We start from the raw sequence: 23874 nt of genomic DNA on the forward strand, positions 1-23874 counted from the left end.
CTGAAATGACATGGGCCATAGCAAAAGGCACTCAACCAGTTATATGTCATATACAAGAAAAGAAGAAAGAAAGAGAGAAAGGGAGAAAGAAAGGGAGAGAGAGAAAGAGAGAGAGAGAGAGAGAGAGAGAGAGAGAGAGAGAGAGAAACAATGGAAAGGCTCTACTTTGGTCTCACTTTCTTTGGGGAAGGTTTGAAGGCAATTAAAACTGTTTTCTTCTTGGGAAGATTTGCCTGAGAATTCACAGACTGCGAAAAGGTGACATTCCTCTCTTTTGCTCTTTCTGACTATGTCTGATTTGTTTTCTTAATATTAGAGGTAGATCATTTGGAAAACAAACAAACCACAATCACTTGAGAAAGAACATGGTGCAGGAACTGACCCAGCTTCAAAGCCACCACCAATCCATGGGCATAAGAAGCCCTAAGGCAGTGTTTCTCAACCTCCCTAATGCCACGACCCTTTAATGCAGTTCCTCATGTTGTGGTGACCCTCAACCATAAAACCATTTTCGTTGCTACTTCATAACTGTAATTTTGCTACTGTTATGAAACGTAATGTAAATATCTGATATGCAGGATGTATTTTCATTGTTACACATTGAACATAATTAAAGCATAGTGATTAATCACAAAACAATATGTAATTATATGTGTTTTCCGATGGTCTTAGGCGACCCCTGTGAAAGGGTCATTCAACCCCCAAAGGGGTCTCGACCCACAGGTTGAGAACCGCTGCTCTAGACCATAATTGGCTGCCTAAATCCAGATCAGGAACACCAAGGAGATGCAACACAGTGTCCTTTCTGCAGGAGCGTCTGACTTGGAATTAGGGTGAGTCCTCGCTCTGTCACTCTGAGATGTATGACCTTGAATAAGTCCCTTCCTCTCTTTGGGTCTCAGTTATCTCACCTGTAAAATGAAGAGGCTGGGTCAAATGAGCTTTAATGTTGAAATCGACATGGGAATGTTCACATTAAAAGCAGGAGGATGTTTGCCCGGCCTGCCAGTGTGGCTCAGTGGTTGAGCATCAATCTATGAATCAGGAGGTTACAGTTTGATTGCCGGTTAGGGCACATGCCTGTGTTGCATGCTTGATCCTCAGTGGAGGGTGTGCAAGAGGCAGCTTATCAATGATTCTCTCTCATCATTGATGTTTCTAGCTATCATCCATCTCTCTCCCTTACTCTTTGAAATCAACAAAATATATTTTTTTAAAAAGCAGGCGGGTGTTTGGTAGGATACAGCAGTGGGATTAGAAACATGGACTACCTGGATGTACAGCCTCCAAGGAAGGAAAGAAATTCCTAGGCTGAGAGCTGTTCAGAAAAGTGATAGCCAGTCATTTTGAGATGAGTGCCCAGACAGCACAGATTTCAGGAACTGGCATATTCCATGCTTGAAGGGAACCTGGAAATATAACTGGTGGTGGTATTAATGGTTTGTGTTTCTGGGTCCCAAGAATAAGTGGGAGAGGAAGAGAAAACGAGGAGTAAATTTTTGGAAATTTAGGTTATCCCACTATTTGCTAAAGGAACAAATTTGCCTACTTGTTCCCTGATGTTTCTCTAACTTGCTTTTCATGGTAGAATGTTTAAGTGTTCTTTTACCTGGTTAGTCACTTCTATAAATTTATATGGACACTTCTTGTTCCTCCAGAGACAGTTCAGACTTCTTGCAAGTCTAGTGGATCTTAAAAACAACCCTCTGTCATTAGTGGAAAAACTGGTAAGCTCCAATAAGTCTGTAGTTGAGTTAATAGTGTTGCACCAATGTTAATTTCTTAATTTTTGATAAATGTACCATAGTTATGTAAGATGTTACCCTTAGGGGAAGCTAGGTGGGTGGAGGTATATAGGAACTCTCTATACTATCTTAGTAACTCTACTGTAGGTTCATTATTATTTCAAAATAACAAGTTTGTTTAAAAAATATAGCAACCCTTCCTCAACTTTATGTCTTCCTCTAGTTATTGCTTCTCTTGCATTTCAGAGTTAAGTGTCTTGAAAGCACAAGACCTGTAGCTGCTATTTCCACTTGATCACTTTCCATTCACTCTAATTCTATTACCAAAATATTTCTGAAGTAGCACTAATCAAGATCACAAATTACCTCTTAAAAATTTCCATTTTGTTATTTTACTTTTAATATTATTTTTCTCGATTACAAAAGTAATAAAAAAAACTTATTAGGAGGAAAAAGTCACAATCAATATAGGAATGTATACTGGTGCATACATGTCTTGAAAATATGCTATAATTTTCCCTATTTGACATCCCCATCCCTCCCATCCAAGATATCCACTGCCAATATTTTGGTGTATATGCTCTCAATTTCCCCCTTATTTTTATAAACTATATTTATTTTATAAAATCATACTATACTTACTGTTCTGTACCTTGCTTTAATCATTTAATGTACTTTTGATATCTGTCCATGTCAGTACATGAAATCTTACTCATATAGTAATACTATCCTATATAATAAAAGGGTAATATGCAAATTGACCCTAACGGCCAGTTGCTATGGCGTGCACTGACCACCAGGGAGCAGATGCTCAACGCAGGAGCTGCCCGCTGGTGGTCAGTATGCTCCCACAGGGGGAGATCTGCTCAGCCACAAGCTGGGCTGACAGCTGTGGCTGCGAGCGCAGCGGTGGTGGCGGGAGCCTCTCCTGCCTCCTCAGCAGCGCTAAGGATGTCCAACTATGGCTTAGGCATACTCCCTGGGGTATTGGGCCTAAGCCAGCAGGTGGACATCCCCCGAGGGGTCCCAGACTGCAAGAGGGTGCAAGAGGGTGCAGGCCGGACTGAGGGGAACCCCCCCAAGTGCACAAATTTTCGTGCATCAGGCCTCTAGTATATATTATAATATACAACACAATATCCTACTGAATATATGTACCATAATTTATCATTCCTTCATTGATGAATATCTGAATTATTTTAAAGTTTTCAGTATTATAAAAAATCCTGCAATATGTATCTTTTAAGTTTATTTTCTTTTTCTTGTGATTTTTTTGTGTGTGATAATTTCTGAAAGTAGAAATGCTGGATCAATGGGTATGAAATATATTTAATATTTTAATAGGTATTGCCTGACTTCTCACTAACAGTGTATGAGTTCATACTTCTTCACATACTGAATATTATCCATTTGAAAATCTGCCAACTGTTTACATTACAATTTATAGTTTATGAATACTTTAAATTTCTTTGATTATTAGTGAGGCTAAGCATTTTTCATGTTTATTGTTTCTTCTTTTTTTTTCTTTTTTTATTGTTTCTTCTTTAATTACTTGTTCACATCCTTTTACCTCAGTTGTCAAGTGCAATGGACACTTCTGCTTTATTTTTTTGATCTCTCTACAGCATTTTATATTACTGATTACTCCCAGCTTTGAAAATTACTTCCTTCCATGGTGTATGTGATACCCCCTTTTCCTAGATTTCTTCCCATTTTTCTGACCACTTCTCAATTTTCTTTATAGGTTTCTCTTCCCCTGTTCCTCTCTTCTACAGCGAGGTCCCTCGAGGCTCTGTCTTATGTCCTCTTCTTTGCTCACTGTACATATTCTCTGTAGATAATCTGGTTTCAGCCCCCTGCTATCTGTTGATGACTCATAACCCATAACTCTCTCCTTACCTATTAATTCTCCTGGAAATCCTACAGGCATCTTACACTCATCCTTATCTAAGGCTGAAGTCTCCCTTCTCTTCCCTTCATTCCTCACATTTTAATATGTCCCCCCCCCTTTCCTTACTCTTTTTAAACAATATATATTTTTATTGCTTTTTAGATAGAGAGGAAAGGAGAGAGAGGGAGAGAGAAAGAAACATTGATGTGTGAGAGAAATATCGATCGGTTGCCTCCTGCATGCACCCTGACAGGGACTGAACCCACAACCTGAACCAGAGACCTTTCGGTGTACAGGATAATGCTCAGCCAACTGAGCCAGACTGGCCCGGACTAATCTGTGTGTTTTTTTCCCATGAATTCTCTATCTTGATGAATATGACAATTACCTTTTCAACTGTCAAAGGTGCCTGTTCTCTTGTACCTCCACATTGTATATGTGCTGCCTCCTCTGCCACTCCTTTACCCTACTTTTAAAGCTAATTCCTATTTGTCCTTTGGGCTCGCTCAGGCACTACTTCTGGGAAGCTTTCCTTGACATGGCATAGCCCAGGTTATAAATCTTTCCTAAATTAAAACACAGCACCTTGAGTATTTCTTTAATATGGTACTTATCACTCTAGGATTATAAATTCTATTTTCCAAACTCTGAACAGTCCCATGAAGGCAGGGAGCACATCTTATTCCTCCATAAATTTATGCTCCATAATTGTTTGTTTACACTCATGGTGTCAACTTCTGTTGAACCTAGTCCATCAGACCTCTATCCCACTCCCCAACAGCACATGATGACCAATGATCTTCATGTTGCCAAGTCCAACCATCAGTTGTCAGCCTGTGTGTTTGACTCTGCTGAGAACTCTCCTTTTAGAAACACTTTATTCACTTGACTCCTGACATTCTCTTGTTTCACTGCTATTTCACCAGTTGCTCTCCTTCAGTTTTCTTTGCTGGTTCCTCCTTATCTCTCCAACCATTAAACAACAAGGTACCCTTCATCTCAGTCCTCAGAACTTCCCTCTAGCTACACTCCCTCCCTAGGTAATCTCATGCTTCTCATGCATCTTTAAATACCACTGACATGTTGATATATATCTGTTCTCATCTCCAGCCCAGATCTCTTCCAATTCTAAATTTGTACATCCAAGTTCCTATTTGACATCTCCGTTTAGATAAAAAACTATAAAAATTTTTATATTTAATAAGTCCAAAACTGAGCTTCTAATATTTCTTCTACTCTAAACCTGCTTTTACTATGGTCTTCCTCATCGCAATTAATGGCATTTTCCCAAGTGTTTGGTCCAAAAACATTGTTGCCACTCTTGATTCTTCTTTTTCTCTTTACCTTCAGTATAAATCCTGACCACTTCTCATTACCTATGTGGCTACTACTCCAGTCCAATCCATTATCATATCTTTCTTAAATCATTACAATCCTATATAATAAAAGCCTAATATGCAAATCGACCAAATGGTGGAATGACCAGCGAAACGACCGGTCGCTATGACACACACTGAACACCATGGTGCAGACGCTCAATGCAGGAGCTGCCCCCAGCCCGCAGGCCCCAGGCCAGCCAAGGCGAGTGCCAGCGGGGCCCCCCAATTGCCCCACCAGTCACCCCACAGATGGTCCCTGATTGCCGGCCAGGCCTAGGGACCCTACCCATGCACGAATTTCATGCACCAGGCCTCTAGTCTATATATATAGAGACTAGAGGCCTGGTGCACAAAATTTGTGCACTGGGGGGGTGGGGTCCCTCAGCCCAGCCTGCGCCCTCTCGCAGTCCAGGAGCCCTCAGGGGATGTCCTACTGATGGCTTAGGCCCAAGCAGCCATCAGTCAGACATCCTTAGCACTGCCACGGAGGTGGGAAAAGCTCCCGCCACCGTTGCTGCGCTCGCCAGCCATGAGCCTGGCTTCTGGCTGAGCAGCGCTTCCCCTGTGGGAGCGCACTGACCACCAGGGGGCAGCTCCTGTGTTGAGCATCTTCCCCCTGGTGGTCAGTGTGTGTCACAGCGACCAGTTGTTCCACTGTTCGGTCTATTTGCATATTAGCCTTTTATTATATAGGATAGCTAATATGCAAAGTGTCCTCTTGGGAGTTTGACCGGGAGACCGGGAGTTTGATCGCTTGCTATGATGTGCACTGACCACCAGGGGGCAGCGTGGAACAAAGGAAGGCCCTGGCCAGCAACTGGCAGCCGGGGAAGGGAGGCCCCGGCCAGCAGCTGGAAGGCCCTGGTCAGCCCTGATCACTGGCCAGGCCTAGGGACCCTACCCATGCACTAATTTGGTGTACCAGGCCTCTAGTTGTCTTATAATTGGCTTCCATGCCTCTGCCATTGTAGCTCTAGCCTCTCCTCTTTTTAAAATTTAAACCAGATCACATCACTCCTTTGCACACAAACACTCCATCAGGGTTAAAGCCTAAGTCCTGAGCCAGGCCTGTGTGGCTCAGTGACTGAGCGTCGACCTATGAACCAGGAAATCACAGCTTGATTCCCCATCAGGGTACATGCCTGGGTTGCAGGCTTCGATACCCAGTGTGGAGCATGCAGGAGGCAGCCAATCAATGATTCTCTCATCATTGATGTTCCTGTACCTCTCTCCCTCTCCCTTCCTCTCTGAAATAAATAAAAATATTTTTTTTAAAGAGAAAGAAAGTCTAGGTCCTCACAATGGCCCTATATCGCCTTGCTTTCCCTATTACCCAAGCATACGAAGAATGTTTCTGCCTCAGAGCATTTGCATGTGCTCTTATCTCTGGCCAGAATCATTCTTCTCCCTGGCTCAAATCTTCAGATTTCTGCTCATATGTCTCCTTATCAGAACCTTTCCTTGACCACTCTACACTCGATCTCTCTTAGCTGCTACATGTTTTCATAGCTCTAATCATCAACTGACACAATATCTTTATTTGTCTATCTCTCTCCCTAGAACAGTGATGATGAACCTTTTGAGCTCGGCGTGTCAGCATTTTGAAAAACCCTAACTTAAACTCTGGTGCCGTGTCACATATAGAAATTTTTTGATATTTGCAACCATAGTAAAACAAAGATTTATATTTTTGATATTTATTTTATATATTTAAATGCCATTTAACAAAGAAAAATCAACCAAAAAAATGAGTTTGTGTGTCACCTCTGACACGCGTGTCACTTCTGACACGCGTGTCATAGGTTCGCCATCACTGCACTAGAATGTAAACCCTATGGTGGCAGGGAAGTAGTCTGTATGAATGCCTAAAACAGGGTGTGGCTCATAGTAGGTGCTCTTTGAATATTTGCTAAATGAATAGTAAAAGGAAAGAAGGAAGGACAGAAAATGGGGGAAAATAGCAGGCAAGGGGGAGAGAAGGAATAAAGAAAAGAAACCAGCATTTGAGCCCAGCTGGTCTGGCTCAGTGGTTGAGCATCGAAGCTGGGTCCCCAGTGGGGGCGTGCAGGAGGGAGCTGATTGATGATTCTCTTTCATCACTGATGTTTCTCTCTCTCTCTCCCTCTCCCTTATTCTCCGAAATCAATAACATAATAAATAAATAAATAAAAAGATTTTTAAAAAACGAAACTAGTATTTGAGTGAAATGATGGTAGCTTTTTCTTACAATGTACCTGAGGGGATCCAATTTTTGAATTACAGGAAAATTAAGCCAAGGACCCATTAAGCATTACCCTCTCCCCCCCTTTAGAGAACAAATTGACAGGGGCGTGTTTTATACTAATTTAAACAGGTTAGGTACTGAAAACTGCCAGGAGGATGTTTTCGTAATGCCAGCCAAATTAAAGAATTCTTGTCCAAGTATGTGAGGCTCCGCCCCCCCCCCCCCCCCATAAGATTAAATGAGTAAGATTTCAAAAGAAATATACCATACAACCCAGCTGGAAAGTTAGCTGGCAGGGAGAGTAGAGAATGGTACCAGCAGAGAGCTTGCTCTGAGGTTTTAGCCTTTGATGGATCCTGCAGCTAAGAAACTTGCTAACTAGACTGGGTCAAGAAGTTTGTTTCAAACAAAGAACCCAGAGGAGGACAATAGCTGCACAGCTGCTACCACTTAAATGCAGAGATACAGAAATTCTCGTTGTTTGATTTGGAAAAAAGGATGGCATGCCCTGACCAGTTTGGCTCAGTGGATAGAGCGTCGGCCTGTGGACTCAAGGGTCCCAGGTTCGATTCCGGTCAAGGGCATGTACCTTGGTTGCGGGCACATTCCCAGTAGGGAGTGTGCAGGAGGCAGCTGAATCGATGTTTCTCTCTCATCGATGTTTCTAACTCTCTATCCCTCTCCCTTCCTCTCTGTAAAAAATCAATAAAATATATTAAAAAAAAAAAAAAAAGAATGGCAGCCTAGGAAGCCCTGTATCCTAATTTGCGCAGAAGTAATAAGCCATTTTAGTAACCTCAGGCAAAGCACTTGGCCTTCTGTCCTTCACTCAACTCAGGAAAGAAAAAGTGGTTCAAAAGGAGTACATCTGTGAAAAAATGATTCCCTGCACCTAAGCCAAGTTCTCCTGAGCAAATGGCTCACAAATCAGACCAGCTGGCACAAGTGCCTGGCTCAGCTGACACGGAGCCCAAGCCCCACAGAGGCTGCAGGTGGCTGGGCCACACAGGCTCTGCTCCCGAGGCCTCACATGCCCCGGGCCTTCTGAGTACTTACATTTCTCCTCTTTTCCGAATTTGCTTCTTCAGCGGCTTTCTGGTACCTTCGGAGAAGGGAGAGAAAAAAGAGAATGTCCTCAAATTAAACTTATATTTTTACTATTTCAATCTTTAAGAAAACGACTTTTGCAAACCTATGTCTGACAGCAACTATCTTTAACAACTCTATCAGAAGAAGCAGAGAATGAGAGTAGCCCTCACCTCTTGCTGTTCCTGTCATCTGCTCCGATATAACATATCCAAGTTGATGAGGCCAAATGCTGGGAAACAACTGGGTAGAGCAGAAAGTACCCACAAGGCTGGGGGGTTAGTCCCAGTCTCATCACTTAGTAACTATGATGATGTCTGGCAAGTCACTTAATCTAAGCCTCAGTTTCTTATCTAGAAAATGACTTTATATAGCTACTTCCAGGGTTGCCAGAAGACTGAATGAGATCACGTGTGTAAAACTGCCTTGGGATTAGTCGAAGGATATGGCATTGCATTAATCCTAGGATGTACATTTCCCCCACATGGAGGAAATGCAGAGATACAGAATTACAGGAAAATTAGCATTACCCTCTCCCCCCCTTTAGAGAGAACAAATTGACAGGGGCATGTTATATACTAATTTAAACAGGTTAGGTACTGAAAACTGCCAGGAGGATGCCTTTGAAATCTTCCATTCTTGTCAGCCCAGAGGTAGTCACACTGCCTGCACATGTGTGAATTTGGTCTAAGTATTGGTATTGTCACTTTGGCTCAGTTAAATGTATTTGATGGTACCACACATGTTTTAAATGCAATTTAAAATGTGTTTAAAGAGATTATACTATGATTTGGCATTTAAAGAAAAATTATTTTACTTTTTTTATGTACAAATAAGAGTGACACATGAGAAAAGTTTATGTGTTAAGCAAGCACTGGTCCTGTTTAATTAGCAGTATTTTTTCATAGTGATGCATGAAATAGTGGCACAGCCTACAGTCAATGTCATCTAAGGTTTGATAAACAGGCATATATAATGTATTATTACTTTTATTACTTTATTACATTTATTATTAATTTTAGCACTTTATTTTATCATTTTTATTATTTGGCTCAGGAGATCCCTGAGAATCAAGTGAAGTCCCAGGGCTTTTCAGCAGGGGCGGTGGGGGGTGAGGAGGGGAATCAGGTTTTCTCCATTTGAAGATCAAGGAGGCCTGGGAGGTCCAGGAGGCAGCAAATCTCCAAGACCACCCAGAACATTAATCTGGCTTCCTCAGAGCCTCTGAGTCAAGCATTGAAGGTGGCACCATTGCTCGGAGAAACCCCACCATGTGCCTCTCCTTGGGTCTGCATGCCTCAGCAACAATCCAACCCCAGAAAAGGGCTGCTTTTTCTCTGTGTTAAGGTAGAATTTCAGAATTCACAAGATATTTGTAGAGGGAAAGGAGGCGAGAGAAGAAGAGCAGATGGGCAAGATCCCATTCTGTGTGTGCTTTGTTTTGTTGTTGTTTCTTTTAAATTTATCTTTATTGTTGAAAGTATTACAGCTGTCCCCTTTTTTTCCCATTGACCCCCTCCACCCAGGTCCCATTTCTTTACCAAAACCAACTTTCAATTAATAAACAACTTCAGAAGCTCAGAACTTTCTTAGTATGTGTGTTAAATAGAATAACCTCATACAAAAATGGAAGCCAGAAAAAAAGTCCTGATTCTGGCACTGTCGTTTACCTGCTGTGTGACCTGGGTTATATCACTTCATTTATCATTTACCGGCCTCACCTACAAAATTAGGTGACTATGTGAGACGATTTCTATGTCCTCCTTCCATTCCTATCACTGTTTACATTTTAATAATCAGATATTAGTAAGCATCTAATTCAGTTGAGTATTACTCTGCAACTGAGCAAAACTTTCTATAGGATAGGGTAAAAAAAACACCCCCAAATTTCTGGGATTTTACTGACCATAAAGAGGTGATGAAAGAAAATGATATTAGAAGTGCTATAAGTTAAGCAACAAGCTGGAAAGATATTTGCAATTTATATTACACAAAATGGCTAATTTCTCCAGAATATCTCAAAGAACTCTTACAAATTAATAAGAAAATGACCAACCGCCCAGCTGGTGTGGGTCAATGGTTGAGCATCAACTCATGAACTAGGAGGTCATGGTTCGATTCACAGTTAGCGAACAAGCCCAATTTTGGGGCTCCATCCCCAGTAGGGGCCATGTGGGAGGCAGCTGATCAATGATTCTTTCTCATCATTGATGTTTCTATCTCTCTCCCTCTCCCTTCCTCTCTGAAATCAATAAAAATATATACATCCTATATAATAAAGAGCTAATATGCAAATGGTTGTCATGTCCTCACACCCTCACAGGGGGGGCGGGGGCTGGGGGACCTGAGGCCGCACCCCCCACCCCGGCACCAGGGCCAGGGGACCTGAGGCCGGGCTGGGGGACCTGAGGCCATGCTCCCTGTCCTGGCCCTGGGCTGGGGGACCTGAAGCTGTGTCCCCCGCCCGGTGCCGGGGGACCTGAGGCTGCACCCCCCCACCTGCAGGACTTGATGGGGGTGTGGCCGGCCAGGTCTCGTGTGATTTTGAGGCACACATGGGTGGGCGGGGAACTTGACTCTGGGTCCCGTGGCACACCCCAGACTCTGACAGGAGGGAGATTTTCATATACATTTTACTAATTTTCTTTCATCTCTGACACTTCTATTATAGAGAAAGGGCAAATAGCAATATGAAAATATTTCCTCTAATTAATTCCCTTTTAATGTACACGAATTTCATGCACCAGGCCACTAGTGTGTGTGTGTGTGTGTGTGTGTGTGTGTGTGTGTGAAAATTACAAATAACTTAATAGAAAAATAGGCAAAATGAGGCAAGAAACGCATTCCAGACACAGAAAAATAGCACACGCAAAGGCCCCAAGGCAAGAAAGCGTTTCATGTATAGGTACACAAAGACCCCCAGTGTTGCTGAAGTGCACTGAGAAAGGGGGAGAGCAGGAGATGACACTTGGAAGCAGGGGCTTTGTAAGGGTTTTTAACTTAATTCTAGGTACAATGAGGTCCTGGCCAGGTACCTCAATTGTTTAGATATGCCAAGGTTGTAGGTTTGATCTCTGGTCAGAGCACATACAAGAAACAACCAATGAATGCATAAATAAGTGGAACAACAAAATGATCTCTCTTTCTCTCTCTCCTTTCCTCTCTCTAAAATCAATCAGTGGGGGGGAAAAAACTTTAAAAAATCCTAGGTACAATGAATGGTCATCAATCCAATTCATGTTTTTAACAGAGCTCTTTGGATACTATGTGGAGAATGGACTGGAGGGGGCTGAGAATGGGGGTGGCATTAGTGAGAGATGATGCTGGTTTGGCCCAGGGTGGTGGCATTGGAGATAAGGAAAAGTGAATAGATTTGAGACATTTCAGAGATAGAATCAACAAGATTGGTGCTAAGAGGTGGGGGGAAAAAAGTCAAAGTGATCCCCAGGTTTCTAGCAGCTGGGTCAATGGAAGTACTATTTACTTTACTGGAATGGGGAATTCTGAAGGAGGAGTGAATTTGCGGATAGGGAAGATCAAGAGGTCAGTGTTAGCCATGTTAACTAAAACATCCATTTGATGGTGGCAGTAATTAGATACATGTGTCTAGAGCTCAGAAGAGAAAGCTGAGCTAATACTATAAATTTAGGACTTGTCTGCCCACAGATGGTATTAAAGCACAGGAGTATATGATATCACCTACAAAGTGTGTGTAGTGCAAGAAACGGCCCAGAACTCAGTCCTGGAGACCCTAACATTAGCAGTCAGAAGAGGAAGAAGAGGTGATAAGAGAGAATGGCAAGGAACAGGCAGAGAGGTAGAAGGAAAAGCAGGAAACTGCCAGTGAAGTCAACAGAAGAAAAAAATGTGGGAAGGAAGAAGTGGTGAGAAGTCATGCAAGACAAAGGCTAACAAACAGCTCGATTTAGCAACACAGAAGCCCTTGGTTACCTTGGCGATCTTCTTCCATTGTGAATATAGTATAATTAATTTACCCATACTCCTTTTTCTTTTTTTTTTTAATATATTTTATTGATTTTTTGCAGAGAGGAAGGGAGAGGGATAGAGAGTTAGAAACATTGATGAGAGAGAAACATCGATCAGCTGCCTCCTGCACACCCCCTACTGGGAATGTGCCCGCAACCAAGGTACATGCCCCTGACCGGAATCGAACCCGGGACCCTTCAGTCCGCAGGCCGACGCTCCATTCACTGAGCCAAACTGGCTAGGGCTACCCATACTCCTTTTAATGGGCATTTGGATTGTTTCTAGTTTTCTACCATTGTAAATAGTGCTGTGGTGAATGTCCTTGTACATATATCCCTCCCTCCCCACTTGTACATGTGTCTGAGAGAGTACCTAAAAATGGAACTGCAGAAACACAGTGGATTATAGCTAGGAAGGCACTTAGAACCTGCCTTGAACTTGTGTTTCCACAACCCTTGGTAATCATCTTCAGTGTATTACAGCAATAATACAATATATGAAAGCCAGAGCCAATCAGCAAATGGATTTATTCTTAGTCAACTGTTCTCCAAGGCAAAATATTTACACTGTGGGTAGTTGGGTAAATAAGTTCAGAAGTTCCCTTTACTGTCTTAACAGAAACACAGATTTAAAGAAAGAAGATCAAACTAATTTTCACTTCAGTCCTGACCTTTTAGCACTGAAGCATCTATATATACTGATGGCTGTCTTGAATTTTTTTGAAACTCCCAAACCAAATATCCTCACCTTTTATTTGTAATGAAGTACTTGCTAAATAGTAGATTCAAAGGGAGACAGGTTCTATACCACTGCTTTTTTCCAAGCCAGGTTCTTGCTACTTTTACACTTTGTACCCTCAGAAGGCTAAGAGACTCGAAGGCCTAATCCTTCTGAATTTGGTGTTAGACCAGGCTTCTGGCCTCAGACTTTCCTCAAAGGCATTAGCATTATTCTGACACAAAATATGAAGGTTATTGATTTGAGGAAGGCGCGGAGGCATTCTGAAAATTTAATGTTGAGGAGGAAATATTTGCAATGAGATTTCTATGATTAAAATATCATCTCTCTTCCCTGCCCAGATTTTTTTCCCCCTTCAGTCTTTTCTTCTTCACATGCTGAATTTAATTTTGCAACTGCTCATTAATGCTCAGCTGTGAGGCAGGCAGCTGATGGAGGATGCTAAAATTATCTGGGGAGTAATAACAGTGTCTCAAACTTTTCTAAGGCCAGAAAACAAAGTTCCTGAGCCATGACTCTTACTTATAAGCCCTCAGATAGAGCAAAGGGAACACTGAGCCAAAAAGGGAAAATGGAAACTCCCAAGTTTTAGTGAATGTATTTTCTTCTGGAACAATTTCACCACCAAAATATTACAAAGAAGCAAAGAGGTTAACCAGGAAGATCTAAGGGTCAATTTTTTTTCTTGTCTTACTGAAGAAGAAAACTAAATATAAACCCTGTTCTTCCTTGGGACTATGGAGTAGGTAACAAGAGTGGGAAGAGTTGTGACAGGCACTGTGGGAGGGGGAGGAATATGTGTGCTGTGTTCTGCCACTATGTAGGGTGTGGTCTCCAGTCATAGTTACTGGACATCAAGTTCATATTCTGTCAGAGGAATGGGATGAAGGTTAGCCAGATCAGTAGTTTTTAAACTCTTTTCGCTGCAGAATACTCTGTTCAAATGATATCTTATTTAGAACCTAACACATAAAAGGGATCAAAGCAGGATGACTAGGGTGAAAGGGCTCAGGCTCAGCCCTTTAGGTCTTCCCATTTTCTCAGAATTACCCCCTGAGGTTCCTCTGAAGAACTCAATTAAGAGAGTTTGAAAACCACTGAACTAGATTCCCTTTAATTCTAAAAATGTCAGAGTCAAACAGGAGCCTTCTGCAAAGAAACCAAATTCCACAAAAAGAGTCAAATTTTAATCAAACAAAGGATTATGCTCTGTTGAAGTCAATGGTAAGTGAAATCAAAGCTAGCCATTCAAATGGACCCATCAATAGGCCCTTCCTTACCGCAAATTCAATTATTTATACAGCAGAGAAGTTTAGTAAAAGAAAACTCTGGAGCTATAAAGTACTCATGAGACAAGCTCTGATACTAGAAAAATTACTCTTATCTACATATACATGTAAATGCATTATTAACAATTAGAAAAATCCAGCGAGCGGCCTTTCCTTTGCTCAACTTCCTGTCGATGGCTCTACAGAGAACAGCCACCACACTCATGGCCAGGATTTTGAGCTCAATAGTTCAGAGGCCCCCAGGGAGATAACATACTATGACAAAAGGCGTGCAATCCCTTGTTTGTACAGACTGGATTCGTCACAAATTTACCAAGTCAAGAATTCCAGATACAGTGTTTTAGCCCTCACCTGGAATTCATGAAAAATATGGTGGGGATCCACAGCACCCTCATAAACTGCATATTGTTACCAGCATTAAAAGTACAAAAAGACGTCCATGCTGGGGAAAATATGCATTAAAGATGCTTGAATTAGAAAAAGCACATACTCCTTAAATTCACAAGAATATTCCTTAGTGAACCCAAAACTGAAAGTGGTTAAACATTTGACGAGAAGCAAGCCCCTGAAGGCTGTCACAAGGACTTCCAACAAAGGAGGACATGACTCACAGGTTCCTCAACAGCACTGGGGAATTAGTGGTGTCATGTCATCTAACCCTGTGGCCCAGGGAGCTATTAAGTCCTCATGCCAGAGCAGTTACAGATGAAAAATTTCAGATTTGCTCTGGGTGGGTGGCTCTGTTGGTTGGAGCATCATCCTGAACAGCAAAAATGTTGTGGGTTTGATTCCCTGTCAGGGCACATACCTAGGTTGCAGGTTTGATCCTGGTCTGGGATGCATACAGGAGGAAATGGATCGATGTTTCTCTCTCCCCTACCCTTTCTCTCTCTCTAAAATCAATAAAAACATATCCTCGGTGAGGATTAAAAAATAATAATGAAATAAAATATTCAGATTTGAGTTTTTATTTAAAGAGAGTGAGAAAGTGTTTTCATTAAGATATATTTTAAATGCTAGTCATTTTCACCGACACAAAAAAGTAAAGCCCAGCTAATTCTATGAACATCAGCCAGATTAAGTTTCCTCCAAATTTTATATTAATTTCTGACCAGAAACCTCCTATGTGTTCCTACAGTCTCTTGACTAGGCTTGTATGGGATTTACTAATTCCAAACTCTCTATTAGAGTCTGGGTGATGATGGGGTTGGGATTAGATACAGGGGCACGAGAGACAAGGGGCAGGTTGAAGAAGTCGGGGAGATCAAGAAATTGTGAGTCCAGAATATCAGTCAGATCATTTATGTGAACCAGTGATGCTTTAGTGGAGGCACGACTGGCCCCACGGGACATTTGGAAAAGTGTGGGAATCTTATTGGGGTTTCTCCTCCACCCCTTTTTTCTTTTCATTTTTTTTTTTTTGGTTGTCACAATGTCACAGGGTGCTACCAGCATTTGAAGGAAGGCAAAAATGATGAACATCCTGCATAAAGAAGACCTGCCTCATCTAAAATGCTAATAGCACCCCCACTGAGAAACATTGAGAAGAGAATGAATCTGGAAGCTAGTGTCCCCGTGAAGACAAGGAGCTTGACCCTGAGGCTGGCCCCCACAAAGCAAAAAATGGGAGGATAAGAGGATTATAGTAGAGATAGTTGTGAGTCTAAAAGCACAGGTTTAAAACTTCAGAACAAGGCACAAAATACAAGAGATGGGAACCAGTATGGAGATGTAGCGGAGTAGCACCCCTGACGCCTGGCGCCAGAATATTTCAGAGAAGCATGTGCAGAAAGAGTAGCAGACACTACTCAGAGGCAGAATGCATGTCAAGGAAAAGCCAAGTTCAGCTGAAGAGAGGTGGGGCTAGAGAGGGTGAAAAGGGTAAGAATGCGAAGAAGTTTCTCTACAGAACAGGGAGTTTCCAAGTCCCATTAATCTCATCTCAACACTGTCTCAAATCCTTCCCTTCCTTTCCATCCCTGCTGCCCCCCACCCTTAATAGCTTTCACTTTGGTTCTCAAGAGAGCCTCATGACTTGTCTCTGTGCTATCAATCTCTCCCCTTTCCAGTATGCCTTTTACACCTTTGCCAGAAGCATCTTTCTAAAATACAAGTCTGATCCTGTCATTCTCCCTGCATGAAAACCTTCAATTGTTTCCATTGTTTATCGCCTTCCAGTCCCTTCTCCCCTTTGTATTCTCCATGCCAGATGGCTTGCTTTCCTATTTCCTTTACTCATGTTCTGCTTTCTACAATCCTTTGCTTGAACCTATCATTCTGCTTTATTTTTAAAAAATATATTTTTATTGATTTCAGAGAGGAAGTGAGAGGGAGAGATAGAAACATCAATAATGACAGAGGATCATTGATTGGCTGACTCCTGCATGCTCCACAGTGGGGATCGAGCCCATAACCCAGGCATATACCCTTGACCTCCTGGTTCATAGGTTGACGTTCAACCACTGAGCTATGCTGGCCAGGCTACCATTCTGCTTTATGTTCAAGTTCAGTGCTTCAAGTTCACAAGTCCCTCTCTTCCACTACCAGTGCTTCCTAAGTTTCCTTAAAAATAAAAATCACCTGAGATACTTGTTAAAAACACTCTTGGGCCCCATTCTGATATTGAATCAGAATCTTTGGGGGGGCGGGGAGGAGGGAGACAGGGAAGCCACATAGGATGGTTTTAAAACATATCCAACAAATCAAGGAATGACAAGTGCTGGAGAGGATGTGGAAAAAAAGGAACCCTTGTGCACTGCTGGTGGGGAATGCAGACTGGTGCAACCACTGTGGAAAACAGTATGGAGTTTCCTCAAAAAGTTAAAAATGGAACTCCCATTTGACCCAGTAATCCCACTTCTAGGAATATATCCCAAGAAATCAGAAACACCAATCAGAAAGGATATATACACCCCTATGTTCATAGTAGCACAATTTACAATAGCTAAGATTTGGAAACAGCCTAAGTGCCCATCAGCAGATGAGTGGATTAAAAAATTGTGGTACATCTACACAATGGAATACTACGTTACTCTAAAAAAGAAGGAACTTTTACCATTTGCAACAGCATGGATGGACCTGGAGAGCATTATGCTTAGCAAAATAAGCCAGTCAGAGAAAGGTAAATATCACATGATCTCATTCATATGTGGGCTATAATGAACAACATAAACTGATGAACAAAAATAGATCCAGAGACAAAGAAACACTGAACAAACTGTCCAACCTCAGAGAGAAGGCAGGGGAGGGGGGTAAGAGATCAACCAAAGGACTTATATGCATGCATATTAGCATAACCAATGAACACAGACCTGGAGCAGTGGGGGCTTGTCCTAGGGGGTGGGAGTGGCCAGGGAGGGGTCAATCAGGGGAAAAAGGAGACATATGTAATACTCTAAACAATAATAAAAAAATGTTTGAACAAAAAGCTTTATCATGAAAAAACAAACAAACAAAAACATATCCAAAACAACCTTTGAAACGCCACCCATCAAAAAGTAGTCAGTCCTGGCCAATTTTCTCAATGTTTAGAGCATCGACCTGCAGACTAAAGGGTCTCTGGTTCGATTCCTGGTCAAGGGCACATACTCTATTGCAGGCTCCATCCCCAGCATGTGCGGGTGACAGCCAATTGATATGTTCCTCTCATATCGATGTTTCTCTTTCTCTCTCCCCCTTCCTCCTCCTCCACTATCTCTAAGAAGATCAATGGAAAAAATATCATTGAGTGAGGATTAAAAAAAATAAAAGTAGAATCCTCAACAAAATTCTAGCAAACCGGATCCAGCATTACATTAGAAAGATCATACACCATGACCAAGTGGGATTTATTCCAGGAATGCAAGGCTGGTACAATATCCGCAAATCAATAAACGTGATACATCACATAAACAAGTTGAGAGACAAAAAAATCACATAATCATATCGATTGATGCAGAAAAGGCATTTGACAAAGTCCAACACCCTTTCTTGATAAAAACTCTCAGCAAAGTGGGAATAGAGGGATCATACCTCAACATAATAAAAGCCTTATATGACAAACCTACAGCCAACATCATACTCAATGGGCAAAAACTAAAACCATTTCCCTTAAGAACAGGAACAAGACAGGGATGCCCACTTTCACCACTCCTGTTTGACATAGTACTGGAAGTGCTAGCCAAAGCAATCAGATAAGAAGAAATAAAAGGCATCCAAATTGGAAAAGAAGAAGTAAAATTGTCATTATTCACAGATGACATGATACTGTACTTAGAAAACCCTAAAGACTCCATCAAAAATTATTAGACCTAATAAATGAATTTGGCAATGTTGCAGGATACAAAATTAATGCCAAGAAATCTATGACATTTTTATACGCCAATAGTGAACTTACAGAAAGAGAAATTTTAAAAAAATCCCATTTACCATTGCACCAAAAAATTAAGATACCTAGGAATAAACTTAACTAAGGAGGTAAAAGACCTCTACTCAGAAAACTACAGGACATTGAAAAAAGAGATAGAGGAAGACATAAACAGATGAAAGAACATACCGAGTTCATGGATTGGTAGAATCAACATCATCAAAATGTCCATACTACCCAAAGCAATTTATAGATTCAATGCACTGCCCATTAAAATACCAACAGCATATTTCACAGATCTAGAAAGAACTCTCCAAAAATTCATCTGGAATAAAAAAACAAAAACAAACCCGAATAGCTGCTGCGATCCTGAGAAAGAAGAACAAAGTAGGAGGGATCTCAATACCAGATATCAAGCTGTATTACAAAGCCACTGTTCTCAAAACTGCCTGGTACTGGCACAAGAACAGACATATAGACCAATGGAATAGAATAGAGAACCCAGAAATCGACCCAAACCACTATGCTCAATTAATATTTGACAAAGGAGGCAAGAACATGCAATGGAGTTAAGACAGTGTCTTCAATAAATGGTGCTGGGATATTTGATCAGACACATGCAAAAAAATGAAACTAGACCAGCAACTTACACCATACACAAAAATAAACTCAAAATGGATATAGGACTTAAACGTAAGACTGGAAACCATAAAAACATTAGAGGAATCCACAGGTAGCAAAATCTCAGATATATGCCGAAGGAATTTCTTCACTGACACAGCTCCTAGGGCAATGGAAACTAAAGAGAAAATAAACAAATGGGACTATATCAAAATAAAAAGCTTCTGCACAGCAAAAGAAACCATCAACAAAACAACAAGAAAAGCCACTGATGGGAGAACATATTTGCCAATGATATCTCTGATAAAGGTTTAATCTCCAACATTTACAGGGAACTCATACAACTTAACAAAAGAAAGATAAACAACCCAATCAAAAAATGGGCAAGGGACCTAAATAGACACTGTTTGAAAGAGGACATATATAAGGCTGAGAGACATATGAAAACATGCTCAAAGTCACTAATCATCAGAGAGATGCAAATCAAAATGACAATGAGGTACCATCTCACACCTGTCAGAATGGCTATCATCAACAAATCTACAAATGACAAATGCTGGCGAGGATGCGGAGAAAAAGGAACCCTCGTTCACTGCTGGTGGGAATGCAAACTGGTGCAGCCACTGTGGAGAACATATGGAGTTTCCTCAAAAAACTAAAAATGGAACTTCCATTTCACCCAGTGATCCCACTTCTAGGAATATATCCCAAGAAACCAGAAACACCAGTCAGAAAGGATATATGCATCCCTATGTTCATAGCAGCACAATTTACAATAGCTAAGATTTGGAATCAGCCTAAGTGCTCATCAGCAAATGAATGGATTAAAAAACTTTGGCACATCTACACAATGGAATACTATGCTGCTGTAAAAAGGAAGGAACTCCTACCATTTGCAACAGCATGGATGGAGCTGGAGAGCATTATGCTAAGTGAAATAAGTCAGTCAGAGAAAGATAAATATCACAAGCTCTCACTCATTTGTGATTATAATGAACAACATAAACCGATGAACAAAAACAGATGTAGAGACAGAGAAGCATCGATCAGATGCTCAAAACTCAAAGGGAAGGTAGGGGAGGGTGGGGGTAAGGGGGAGAGATCAACCAAAGGACTTGTATGCATGTATATAAGCATAAGCGATGGATGTGGACAACAGGGGGTGAGGGTGAGGGCAGGATTTGGGGGATGAGAGGACATTGGGGGGATAAGGACACATTTGTAATATCTTAATCAATAAAGGGGAAAAAAATAAAAGTAGAGTCAAACTCCCCTTCCTCTGAATATGAGCCAGCCTTTGTGACTCGCTTCTAATGAGAGAATGTGGCAAAAGTGTATAACTTCTGAGGCTAGGTCATAAAAGGCAATACATCCTCTCACCCTGACTCCCTTCCTCCTTTGTTCCCTCACTCCCTCTGTGTCTGGATGTTTGCCCTTGGAATGCAGCCAACCAAACCAAGCAGCCAAATGGTGTTCTGAACAGGGCCTCAGCTGAGAGCCCAGATGCCTACCAGCATTGACCTCCTCACTTGTGAGTTGAGTGAGCCTTTAGGTAAAATTATGGTCACCCGTCTTTGAGCCACCCTGGCTGATGCTGAGGGGAGCAGAGGCAAGCTCTGGCCAAATTAGAGATTTATAAGCAAAATAAATGCTCTCATTATTTTAAGCCACTAAACTTTGGAGATTTTTTTTTCATGCAGCATAGATAACTGGTACCCCATGTGATTCTTAAGATGCAGAAAGTTTGGGGACCTCCTGTACTCAGGGTGTGCCCCCAAAATGTATACACACTTTGAATAATTTTTACTTCCAATGGATTAAATTTGAAAAGAAAGAAATATCAATTGAGCTATCAGCTGTTAAGTATGTATACATTTTTGGGGGACACCCTGTATATAAACTATACTAAACGTACCATTAAGTTCCTTGAGGTCAGGGATTAAGTCTTAATAGCCTTCAGATCTTGATCCTTTTTGTCTGAAATAGCTTCATTAATTTTCTTATTTTAAATATAAGAATAATACATGTGTGACATAAAATTACAACAATATAAAATGCATAATGTAGAAGGCAAAAGGGCTAGGAAGTCTCATGCAACCTTCACTTCACCTTAAGCAATAACCAAGGTCAAAAGTTTGAAAGAGCAGTGTTTTCCACATAGCAGATGCTTGATGGATTTGTTATTGAAGAAAAGGTGACACTGTAGATTACAGAAACCTCTTATTGATATTTAATTATATCCTAGATATAGCTCCCAGAATTACTTTCTTCAAATACTTACCATCCTTTTCTTAATGTATTGTAGCTACCTATCAATTAACAAACTGCTAGTGAGTAAAACTACCATCTTCCTAAGCTCCTCCTCACTGCGGCATCTTTATTGAGCAAAGTCAATGTATTTGCCATCATGGTTTCTTATTTACATACTAGAGGCCTGGTCCCTTGGCCTGGCCTGCACCTTCTCATAATCCGGACCCCTCGGGGGATGTCAGACTGCCAGTTTTGGCCCGATCCCTGCAGGCCAGGCTGAGGGACCCCACTGTTGCACAGGGCCTCTAGTATGCATACTAGATCTGTGGTTCATCTCTTCCTGTCCTCTCCCCTCCCCCCTCCTCCCTTCCCTCTAAGATTCATCAGTCTGTTCCATGTTTCCATGCCTGTGCGTTGAGCGTTTGCCCCTGGTGGTCAGTGCACATCATAGCTACCAGTTAAACGGTAGCTTAGGCTTTTATATATATAGATAGTATTTCTTCAATACTTGTTGAGTATCTACTATGTTCAAGTCACCATGCTATACACTGGGGATACAAAATAAGCAGGAAAGGGGCCCTCATATCAAAGAACTCATGGTCCAGAGTAAAAGTCAGCAAACTTTTTCTTCAAGGGTCAGATAGTATATATTTTAGACTTTGGGGGCCATATGATCTCTGCTGCAACTCTGCTGTTGTAGATGAAAGTAACCATAGACAATACACAAATGGTCATGGCTGTGTTCCACTAAATCTTTATTTACTAAAATGCAGCCAGTGGCCAATAGTTTGCCTACATAGTTTGTAATGTTCAACAGAACTTCATGCAATGATGAAATGTTTTTGTGATGTCCAATATGGTAGCCACCAGCTACATGTAATGAAATGTGGCCAGTGCAGCTGATGAATTGAATTTTAAATATTATTTAATTTTAATTAAAATAGTCATATATGTAGTAGCTACTATATTGGACAACGCAGGTAGAGAGAATGCACCTTACATTCCATTCCCTTCAACTAAATCAAAACTTGCTTTAAAACTCATCTCAACCAGGAAGCCTTTGTGACTAGCCTCTGTCCATGATGGTCATTCTCTCTCTTACTCTTACTTATTTGGGACTTGTGACATTTTGCTTGGTAATTATGTGTTTTATAATTATCTTTGAATTGGTTAACTTTTTCTTTCCCCAACTAAACAAAAATTCAAAGATAAAATGTGTCTCCTGATTATTATAGTCCTCCTCCTTCTCCACAGTGCCTATATAGTGCTTAAAATACAAAAGGAGCTCAATAAAGCCATTTGATACCATGTGCTTCCTTTACTGATTTCCCTGACAGGTGGTAATGTTTGCTCAAGACAGATGGTCCTTTTGGACCAGAATCAGCACTTACTTGGAGAATATTTCTACAATAGCCGATGACTTGTTCTTATTGACAAGAGAAAGTTCTTTGGCCGTTACCCTCAATGATAGTGAAGTCCACTGCCGTCGATTAAATGGAGTTGATTCCATCTTGTCTACAGATACTGAAATACCTAGTCAATAAAGAAAATCAGAATATTAGACATAGAAGAGAATTCTCCAGCATCCAAGCACTGGCAGTGTTATGTTGAGAGCGAGCAGAGAGCCTCAGACCAGCAGACCACACTCTTCTACCGGTTCTCTCAAAAACCATAACCTTGGTCAAATGATTCAATGTCTTTGGGTTGTAGTTTCCTGTAAAATGAGAAGGTTAGACCAGATGATCTCGAAGGTCTCTTCCAGTTCCATCATTTTATGACTGACCCTACTGTGCAAACATCGATTGGCCTTTTCCTGAACTTAAGTCTGTTCCAAAGTCACATTAGGAGTGAAATGTTCCACTCTTCTGAGTTACATCCCAGGGGAGGTACAATCAGTATCTCTGTAGACTCAGGTCCAAATTAGGTTCTACCTACATCCAAGTTTCTTTTGGCTGCCCTCTCTCCTCAAACCCTGTAGCACTGACTACTTGTTGGGGGAAGAACTGGGGACAGAGTGTGGATAATATAAAGAGCAAGGGCTTTAAGGCAAGATAGACTTCAGTTAAAATCATAACTTTGTTACCTTAAATTATATTATCTTTCCAGTTTTAGTTTCTTCAGTTGAAAAAATGAGAATACTACCTACCTTTATAAGGCTTTTGATATAGATTTAAGGAGGTAATATATTTAAAATACTAGGTATGTTACAGTAGTATTAAGAGCATTTAAAGTATAATATATTAGTAATCGCTTTTGTTATAATTATTATTATTTTAAGCCTTTTAACAATTGGGGAAATTATTAGTATAATGACTTTAA

The 23874-nt window shown here is 41.1% G+C and overlaps 1 protein-coding gene and 1 pseudogene across 2 annotated transcripts in view; one reads left to right on the forward strand and one right to left on the reverse strand.

Annotated features, from left to right (window-relative positions):
* LIMA1 (LIM domain and actin binding 1) overlaps positions 1–23874 on the reverse strand; it is a 93910-nt gene that overhangs the window by 37860 nt on the left and 32176 nt on the right. For both annotated transcript variants that reach the window (XM_006091551.3, XM_006091550.2), the window contains exons 2-3: positions 22947–23088; positions 8296–8341 (exon numbers count right to left, since the gene is read on the reverse strand). In XM_006091551.3, coding sequence (XP_006091613.1) covers positions 8296–8341; positions 22947–23065 — 165 coding nt within the window. In that variant the 5' untranslated portion in view covers positions 23066–23088. The remainder of the gene's footprint in view (positions 1–8295; positions 8342–22946; positions 23089–23874) is intronic.
* Positions 14543–16480, forward strand: LOC102428485 (annotated as a pseudogene).

The sequence above is a fragment of the Myotis lucifugus genome, unplaced genomic scaffold (genome assembly GCF_000147115.1).
Source record: "Myotis lucifugus unplaced genomic scaffold, Myoluc2.0 scaffold_91, whole genome shotgun sequence".
Classification (NCBI taxonomy): domain Eukaryota; kingdom Metazoa; phylum Chordata; class Mammalia; order Chiroptera; family Vespertilionidae; genus Myotis; species Myotis lucifugus.